The sequence below is a fragment of the Lonchura striata genome, chromosome 1A, assembly GCF_050655825.1.
Source record: "Lonchura striata isolate lonStrDom1 chromosome 1A, ASM5065582v1, whole genome shotgun sequence".
Taxonomy (NCBI): Eukaryota; Metazoa; Chordata; class Aves; order Passeriformes; family Estrildidae; genus Lonchura; species Lonchura striata.
This window is the reverse complement of record NC_140741.1, coordinates 61,523,407-61,533,229: the sequence shown is the minus strand read 5'-3', so window position 1 is coordinate 61,533,229 and position 9,823 is coordinate 61,523,407. Positions and strand designations below refer to the sequence as shown.

The following is a 9,823-nucleotide window of genomic DNA, read 5'->3' as shown; positions in this document are numbered from 1 at the left end:
GTTCCCACTGTGTCCCCCATTGAGGGGGGTTCCCCAGGCCCTGTGGGGGAGTGGGCTTTGCACCCTGCTGCCCCGGGGGAAGGTTTTGTGAGCAGTGTTAAATTCCCCAACCAATTCATGCCAAGGCCAGACAGTTTAATGTGTTATTTATTGACAAGGTGGAGGCTGGGGCAGTGGGGAAGGGAGGAGGCTGTGGAGGGAAGGGGCTGCTCGGGCTGTGCTGGCAGCATGGGGGTGATGCTTTGAGTCAATTGCTCTTCCCCGCATCTCCTCCGAGGAGCCAGGTGGGAGTGCCTGGCCCCAGCAGGATCTGTTTCCAGTCTGTCCAGCATTGGCCCCCATCCCCTGAGCAGGGTACGGCTTTGCCAGTGTGTCCCCAGCTCATCCTCTTCAGGACATGGGCTAAGAACGCCTGAAGACTTGTCTGGATGAGTCCCCAAGTGCCTCCTCGATGCTGAAGCGCAGCAGCTGGAAATCCGGGCAGCACATCCCGCTCCGGCCAGCGCTGCAGTTTGTGTAAGTCCTGTGATGCTCTCCTCCGGTGGGCTGCCCCCGATGGCAGCGAGTCCCGCCTGAGGGGCAGCCCCAGCCCCCCATGGCACGGCCGTCAGACGGTGACCTCGGTCTTGCTGTTGGTGGCAAGGTGCCGGGAGTGCTGCCCGTAGAGCGAGGTGGAGGGGCCGAAGGCCTCGGGGGGCCCCTCAGGGCGCAGGGCGGCCAGGCCCGGCCGGCGGGGGCCGCGGTGCGGGGCCCCCTCCCAGCCCCCCGGGAAGGCCAGAGCCCCTGGTACCTTGGGGCCCTTGGGCAGGGGGCAGCCCTCGGCCAGCACCGGGCCCTCGGCTGGGAAGGTCAGTGTGCTGGCGGGGGGTGGCTCCAGGCCCCCGAACCGCCGGTAGAAGTCCTCGGAGGCGCTCTCTGTGGGGACAGGGGTGCAGCGTCATCCCTCCTGGGACACCCCTTCCTGCTGCCACGGCGGGACCAGGGAGGGTGCAGTGGTGGAAATGGCTGGGATGGAGCTGTAGGAGGGATTCTGGGTGCTGGGGGATATTGGCAATGAACTGGCTGGGCAGTGCAGTGTGTCCACGTGGATCCTGAACCCTGATGGGGTGGGCAGTGCTTCGGGTCTGTGTGGGATCCTGGGTGCGTGTTTCACTGGGAAGCACAGTGGATCTGTGGGGGACCCTGGGCACAGACTGGCTGGGCAGCACAGCTGGCTGGTGGAGTGGTGGAGGAGCTGCAGAGTTTCTGCTCTGAGCAGAACATTGGGAACCAGGAATATTGGGAAATTGGGATGCTTTTCCTGCCTATGCCCCTTTTGTGAGCCCCTTGCCCCTCCTCACTTGGTTTCTCGGATCAACAGGGTGCATGCCCCTAGCCACCATCCCATCCCACACAGCAGCAGCACTCACCTCCAACCTTGAGGGTGGTGTAGGAAGTGTAGTCCGGGGCTGAGAGAGCCAAGCTGCTGGCCAGCGGCAGGCGCTTGCCATGGCTGTGCGGCCGCCCCAGTGAGGGGGCAATGGCCACCGCATTGTTCAAGGGTGGCTTGTCTGGAGAGGCAGAGACAGATGGGGGCTCAGCCATAGGCTGCACCCTCCCACTGCCTTAATTCACTCAAGGGAACTTTTTTTTCCCCCACCACACCAGTGCCTTACCTGTGCTGTTTCTGGGGGGCCCCCGGGCCAGCCCCTCACTCAGTGGGACCTGCACACCCCCCATGAGGCTGTCCATGTTCTCAGAGGGGCTGTGGCCTGGCTGCTTCAGCAGATCTGTTAGTGTCCTGGAGAGGGGGTGGAGGGCTGTTAGAACAATATCCTGCTCCCCTGGGATCCCCAATTTGTCCCAGCCCTGAACTCCACTCTGAAGGCAGAGCTAGGCAGCCTGGGGCTAGGAAAGAGCCACTGGGAGCAGTGCACCCAGAGTGCCCCCAGGCTTTTGCTACCTGGGATAACAAGTCTAACAGCTAATTGGGATCTGGCTGGGGCTGAGCCCTCCCAGTGCTAGGAGCATCAGTGGGTAAGAGTAGTGAGGGAGATGCATGGCTTGGAGCAGGCTGCAAGGGTACGATGAACTGAGGCAGAACAAACTGATCTGATGGAAGCTGGAGCAACATCTCTGTGATGCTCTCCTGGAGCAAGACCATGGTGGAACAGGGGAGAGGAAGAAACACCACCACTCAAGTCCCTTCAAAACAGAGAAGACCCCAAGGAAGGGATTAGAGGCCACTTGTGCCCCTTTGGGGAAGGAAATAAACTAGTGGCAGCCTCTGGCGCAGGCGCTGTCTGTGCATAACACCCTTCTTATAAGTAACAGCATTAAACATTAAACACTGTTACATAAGTAGAGCCCTATTTTGTTTAACATTCATGGACAGAGATTCTGCAGTCCCACCACAGTGCGCTGGCAATGCCAGAGTGGGGCACAGCAGCAATGCTGGAGCAGGGCGCACTGGCAGTGCCAGAGGGGGATCACAATGGCAGTGTCAGAGCAGGGCACGCCAGCAATGCTGGAGCAAGGTACACCAATGCTGGCGTTGTCAGAGGAGGTACAACAGCAGTGACAGAGGGACCACGTTGGCAGTGCTGGAGCAGGACCTAGCCATGTGCCCCTGCAGCCTTTGGCAGCAAGTCCCAGAACAGGATGGGATGCTCCTGCTGGCACCGGGCTTTGTGATAAGACACACCACTCCCCCCTGCAGAGACCATGCCTGCATGACTGCAAGAGTGCAGGGGTGTCCACTCAGGGCTTTTTTTGGCTCGCTAATCCCCAGCTCACTGTCAGCATGCCTTGCGCCTTGAAGGCTCTGGCTGGCTCACAGACACACACCGTGAGCTGATGGTTAGCAAGTGGTTGGACAATAAAGCAGCAGATTAAACTCAACATGCATAAATGCAAATTGGAGAGGAAGGGGGGAATAATCCTGACTTGATAGATGTGTCAGCTCACGGCACCAGAGTGCTCAAAAACCTAGCGAACGGGATGCTCGGAATTTCCAGGAAAAGCAGTGAGAACAAGGAAGAAAGCAATGAATTGTTCCTGGGAGATGCTTATGCTTGTGAGGACCTGAGGGAGCCTTTTCCTCCCAGTTTGGAATCAGTCAGCATCACAGGGCAGGGGCAAGAGCACAGCTACAAGGAAAGGTCGCTTGCCCTGTGGGTTAATTTCACATCATTCTTGGGAAGCTTTGTGTAGCAATCCCTCGGGGTCACTTAATCTCCAGATGGGCCAAGAGAGCCCTGATAGAGCTGAAGAAATTGAAACAAGCAAGAAACAAGCCCTGGCAGCTGAGCAGCTGGAAGGCAGCTTGGCAGAAAAGGGCTTGGGGTTCCTGGTGGACACCAAATTGACCATGAGCCAGCAGAGTGCCCTTGGGACAAAAGAGCTGAATGGTTTCCTGGTCTGCATTAGGCAAAGTGTTGCCAGCAGGTCGGAGGAAGGCAATCCTTCCTCTCTGCTCGACACTGGTAAGGCCACACCTCTGGCGTGCTGGCTCCAGCTCAATACAGGAGAAGCATGGATGTACAGGAGAGAGTCCAGGGGAGGGCCACGAAGATGGGACTGGATAATTTTTTATATGAGGAGAAGCTGAGAGAGCTGAGACTGTTCAGCCTGGAGAAGTGAAGGTTTTGGGGGATCTTATCAATGTATGTGAGTATCTGAAGGGAGGGTGCAACAAGGACAGTGTCAAGCTGACAAGAGGTGACAGGTGCAAACAGAAACAGGAAATACTGTTCAAACAGAAAAAACAACTTTTTTTTTTCCCTGCAGGAGAAGTTAAATTCTTGACCCGGCTCCCTCGGGAGACTGTGGCATCTCCATGCTGCAGCTATTCAAAACCTGCACCTTCCCAGGAACCTTCCTGCAACAGACTGACCCAACCAGGGTTCAGGCCGTGGATGGGCAGTCAGAGAATCTCTGGGCACAAGCCTAGGCAGGCAGTGGTCTGTGCCTAGGCAGGGCAGGGGGAGGCGAGTCCTCCGAGGCCATGGGTGTGGGCTGTCAACTCAGGGAGCTGCCGCCCTGTCAACTCCCACCTTCCCTGGGGTGCACTGCTCACCAGCCCCTCCCCACTGGACACTGCCTGCTCTTGCCTGCCCCCGGGGCTAGCGCTCAAACAGGCTTGTTTCAACAGGAAGTTCGATGCGATTTGACCTATTTTTAAAATTATTTTTTTCTTTTCCTCGGGTCTATTTATGAAGCTTGAGCAATCCTTTATCTATGACTTCTCTCCACATAAATCCATCAATGCTCTTTCTCAAAAATGTGCCCTCCGTGCTGACTGCTCGGGGTATGTGGACAATAACGATTAACAACTGCTCAAGCAGCAATTAGTGAGCTGCTTTGCTAAGGTGAGAAGCACGCACGAATCCCCAGCAACAACACTTGGATTCACCCTGCCCTTGAACCACAAGTAGTGCCACTGGCCAGGGCTGCCAGTAGGGCTCTCAGGGACTGCAACCCTTCCCTGGCTCATCCCCAGGTAATGCAGTGCAGGGAAGGTGGACATGGAAGGTGACACTATGGAGGAGCTGTTGTCTCACTGAACATCACCTTGGGGGTTTTGAGCCTCAGTCTGGTCCTGTGGCTGGGGAGCTTGAGGAAGGTCACCTGGTAGTCTGCAGCACCAAGATGGATCTGGAGTCCAGAAGGAGGAAGGGAACAGAGAGTAGATGCAGCTTTAGACCTGCACTGCTCATTTGCAAAAAGTCCTGATGAATGGAACCGCTGAGGCCTCCATCCACACTCTGGCCGTGGATATAGAGAGAACATGAGGCCATGTGTGAGGGTGGCTTGCCACCCAACTTGCCTGAGCGTCAGCTGGGTGGGCATGCAGCTACCTCCATGGCAAGCCTAGTTCTGCTTAAGGGTGTGACAAAGATGCCCCAAACCAGCCTAGTGCGAGACCTGAGACAAAGCACAAAGGCAGATCCAGAAGCAATAATGATGGAGGCCAAGTGATCTTCACAGCAGAAACCATGCATGAAGCACTCATTGCTCCTGATCCATCCCCAGGGGATGTGCTTGTGTGGGAGCAGGATGCTGACCTGGCATGGCAGCTCAGCCCAGGGCCTGATTCAGTATTGGGAAGCCCAGGCCCCATACCTGGTCCAGCAGGAGAGAGTATGCAAGTCCTGGCAAGGGGACAGGGAACAATGTGGGGAGACAGGAGCACAGCCTCCCGGAGAGAGGAGAGATAATGGACTGATGAGGTGAAATGACATTGCCATTAGCTGAACCCTTGGTGGGGACACAGAAGGTGGCAGCCACTGGATGAGTGGGGTGATGAGGTTTGGAGCAGAGGTGCAGCATTGCAGGAGGCACAGAGCATGCTGCAGCCACAGGTGAGCATCCCAACTGCTCGTACCACCTCTGAATGCAGTGAGAGCCTCATCTTCACCTCCCGAGGGAGACATTTCCCACACCTTATAGCATGTCTGCTCAGGGCAGAGGTGCCCATCCATGCAACTGAGCAACACAGGCACTGTGGAACACCTGCCCAGTGGGGCTGGTACACTCAGGGATGCTCAGGAAGGTACGGGGTTATCAAGGTGTCTTTGCAAAATCAAGTTACAGTGGTGGGTATTGGCGTTTGGGCAAAATGGAAATGAGCATCCCCAAACATTACATTCAGTCTAGGGACAGATCTCCAGGTCTCGCTCCCTACTGGAGCTGGATCCTCTTTTGTCCCCCAGAGAGCTAGGGCAGCATGTGATAGCACACCATGCTGCCTGCAAACACGTTTTTTAGGTCTTCACCATGACCTGATGTCCATGGTAATGGACATCAACTGCAGGTCTGGCCCTGTTGAGCATTGCCAGAGAAACACCCAGTACAGCTAGAGGTGCAGTGGGGCCAAATTTGGGGACCCCAAATAGCCTGGGGAGACCCACAGAGTGAAAAGCCAGAGTTGAGCACTCACCTATTGCAGCTGCCCAGGCACCTGCTCCTAATAGGTGTTTTGCCCTTCTCCAGAATCCCCCCTACTCCCTAGGAGGCTGCTCCTTGCCCAGTTCTTCCCACAGGGTTGTTCACACCAGCTGTAAGTTTGCAATTCCCACCCAGGAGGTTTTCTGGGAGAGGTCCGGGGCACGTGCTTGCTCTCAATGTAATGGGCACAGACAGATCCAGGAGGCCCCCAAGGACCCAACGTCCTTGGAGATCCGGGGACTGAATAAAAACACAGACAGGTGTTCCTGACTCAACGCGGGGTTTGGCCAGGCTAAGCGAGTGACGGGGACAGATGCCAAGCATGAGCCGAGCAGGAAGGAGAGGGGATTGCAGGAGCTGCCATAAGGCCCTGCAGGAGGAAGGCGGATGAGGACGGGAGGACAAACCAGGTAGCTGCGATCACTTGAGCACCCACTTCCTTGGGTGAACCAGCAGCCAAATCCATAAGGAGACAAAGACATACTGGAGATGGCCAAGGTATGGAAGTATCACGACAAGCTAGACTCAGACTCAGGTGTGTCCGTCAGAGGGGAGCTAATGGACTTTTTGCACCTGGTCGCTCTTCTTGGGTTTGGACCAGGACCAGAACTATGACAAACAACATCTGGAGGTGCAGACATGGTTGACCCTACCCCCCATGTGAGCAACCTGCGAGCAGCAGTGGTAGGAGCTGTCCAGGGCAGCACAAAGTGCTCCCCAGGAGCGGAAAAACCCTGGCGGGAGGGAGGGACAGGAATGGAAATCAAGACAACTGTGCAACAGGGAGCTGGCCCAAGGCCATGATGCGGTGCCCAAGGAGCAAATGAGAAGCTCCTACCTGAGGCGCCAGAAGAGAAGGAAGGTGGCACTGCCCATGCCTTGGACCATGCCTGGGTACAGTGGCAAGCCAGGTAGAAATAACCAAGACGAAGCATATTCCCCCAGCTGCCCAGGCACTGTGGAATGGAGGTGACAGCATTCCTTTTTGGATGCTGATGCCATGTACCCAGCCTTTGGCACTGCCTCCATTGGCCCAGCACCCAGGAAGTCGTGTCAGCCTGGTGTTTTGCCTGGTTCCTGGGGCTCTGCACCTGATACACCACTCCTGTCCTGTCACCATCCCTGTGGAACCAGAGCTGCTCACAATTTGCACAGAAGGACACAGGGCACAGAAGAGGGCAAGACTTCTCCTAACTTCTGCAGTGATGGAGGTGCCCTTTCTGATTTTGTCCCTCAAAGGTGGATGAGAAAAACTCGTCTTCTCCCAATCTGTATGCTAGTGCCCAAAAGATATGTGGCTTTAGGCAGAACAGGCACCTATCTCTCCAAACTCAGGGGGAAAATTCAGGCTTGCATGAGTTTAGAGGGAGGGGGTACCAGGGGAAACACATGGCTCCAGCAGCACAGAATTGAGGCTACCCAGCCCCTGGTTGAAAAACAGCCCCTGGTGAGTGGCAGCAGTCCCACCAGCATCTGGTGGCGGGAGAAGGCAATACCCAGTGGCAGGGGATGAGGGCATGGGTCTGGGTGTCTCAGAGTCTGACACCTCCGCGAGCACAGTATCTCTTTCCCAGGGGGTGGGGGGATGACCAAAAAAAGACGCGGCGGCAGGCGAGTGGAAGGGGATCAGGAGGCTGGCGGAGGCCGTATTGATCCTGTCAAGGTGCCAGCACTTCCTCAGGCAGCACGGGGGGGAGGCGTGGGCACATAGCAGCACACAGCCAGGCTCCCTGCCAAGGCGGGGGCACAGGATGGATCCCCCCAAAACTGCCTCTTGTGTCTCAGGAGGGTCCTGTGACCCCTCCTCCATGGCTCAGGATGACCCTCCTCCAACCAGGGGTGGTCAGCCTCTGCTCCCCTGGGTGGATCCAAAAAGTAGGATGGGTCTGGATTTGGGGTGCAGCACCCAGTGGCTGCATAAGTCCCAAATGGACAGGGGAAAAAGGGTGATCCAGGGGAAGGAGAGTGTGTTGGTGCTGGGTTTTGCAATCAGGACAGTTGCCTGATCATCCCTATGAAATAATTTCCATCAACCCTGCTTTTCCTTTTTTAAAAGCTAAAATTCCTTAACAAAATGTCATGAAAATGGATTTCTCTCCAGGCTTGATGTCCTCACCGGGAAGATGCAAAGTAGAGCGCCAAAATGGGGAAAGAAGCATGTATTGGAAGCAGGAGGGAGAGGGGAAGATGCAGTGACAGCCACAGCACCAGCACAGGAGTTGGGGGAGAGGCAGGGGGTCTCCAGTGCCTAAGTGTGTCTGACACCTTGACCTCCCTCCTTCCAGCCCTGTGCTCAGCCCCAGGAGTGGGCTGAAAAGCAGGGCTTGGAGCCACAGGGCATGGACTCCAGGAAGAAGCTGCCCAACTTTCCACTGGAGAGTGTGCTCCAGGGGATATAAGAGTGTGGATGCCCCCTGCATGGGTGTCCTAGTGCACAGGGCAGACACCAGAGCACACGTGTGCACACACATACATGTGTGTGTGCGCACATACACACAGAGTTGGCACAGCAGCCATGGTGGGACTGTCATTGCCACCTCGTCTCCCCCAGCACTGCAAGCAAGGCTGAGATCAAGAGGACTGCAGTCCAGACCCGGTCTCACCTTCCTGGGACATTGGGAATCACACATTTGTTGTGGGGGGGAGGCCACGTCCTATAGCTCACATGTCACCCACCCCACTGCCTGGTGGATTGGCACTCCTGAGCCAGGGACATGCCTCCTCAAGAGACAGAGCAGGTCATTTTGAGAGGAGATGGGTGTACAACCACCACTTCTCGTGGAGGCTGTCCTGGCTGCCAGCCCTCCCTACCAGGTTAGTGGACTACAGCCAACCCACCCCCTGGTGCTTCAGCATGCCAGACAGGGATTTTAGGGATCGCCTCACCCTCTTGGCAGTCCCAAGGTGAAGCCAGGGTTCAGTCTACGCAATCGGCTAGGAACATGAGCTGCCACCCTTGGGAAGATGAAGCAGGGAAAGTGGGGGGACTGGACCCCTTTACCTGGAGACGGTCATCTCTGTCTGGGGACCCTGTGCCTTCTCCAGGCCCAGCTTGGTGAAGATGCCCACCAGCACCATGATGGCCACCACACCGCAGATGATGTAGACGATCATGTTGGTCTTGTCACGAGTGGGGTCCTCGGGGGTCTCGTCCACACGGGCAGGCGGCTGGCCCGTGTTGACCCAGTTGGGGGTGTCGTAGTTGGAGCAGCCGCTCTGGTCCAGCCGCCCGGGCTTGAACTGGCAGCAGAAGCGGTACCCGCAGGTCCCGCAGCAGTACTGGTAGATGCCGGCGTTGCAGTTGAACGGCGGGTCCCACTGCCCCATCACGTCGTAGTACCCGCGGCAGCGGTCTCCCCCCGGTGGTGCCGCTCCGGTGGGCGCGGGGACCGTGGTCTCCGGCGGCGGAGCCTGGCTGCTGTTCCCGCTCTCCCCGGACCCCCCGGTGCTGGGCTCGCCGCTCCACACCCGGCCCGGCTCCAGCAGCACCAGGCAGCAGATACCCACGACGTAGCTCGGCTCCATGCGCCCGCGGCTCCGGGGGGCCATCTGGGCGAGGAGACGAGTTAGAGCCGCTCGCCCAGGACCGGCCGCATGGCCGCCGAAGAGTCCCGATGGAGGAGAAACGGGCTGGGGAGAAGGGGGGCGTAATGGAGGGAAGGCAAAAAAGGGAAGAAAAAAAGAAGTGGGTGAAAAATAAAAGTGCGAGGGGACGTACCCCCTCCCCGTTTCTCTCCAGATCGGCCGACAGGCAGAGATTCAGAGCAGGGGGCGAGGCGGGCGGCATGAGAGAGCCGCCGCCTCCCGCCGGCCGGGGAGAGGACGCGGCGGCGGGCGGCGGGAGCGGGCGGGCGGGTCGGGCGCCGGCGGCCGCCCCATCCCCGCGCCTCTGCCC

The 9,823-nt window shown here is 57.5% G+C and overlaps 1 protein-coding gene across 1 annotated transcript; it reads right to left on the bottom strand.

Annotated features, from left to right (window-relative positions):
- Positions 1-463: 463 nt before the first annotated feature.
- SHISA8 (shisa family member 8) lies at positions 464-9,615 on the bottom strand. Its single transcript, XM_021552710.4, has 4 exons — positions 8,930-9,615; positions 1,656-1,780; positions 1,410-1,550; positions 464-915 (listed from the first exon to the last, which is right to left on the bottom strand). The coding sequence occupies exons 1-4, from the start codon at positions 9,475-9,477 to the stop codon at positions 608-610; spliced, it is 1,122 nt and encodes a 373-aa protein (XP_021408385.2). The 5' UTR covers positions 9,478-9,615; the 3' UTR covers positions 464-607.
- Between the last annotated feature and the right edge of the window lie 208 nt (positions 9,616-9,823).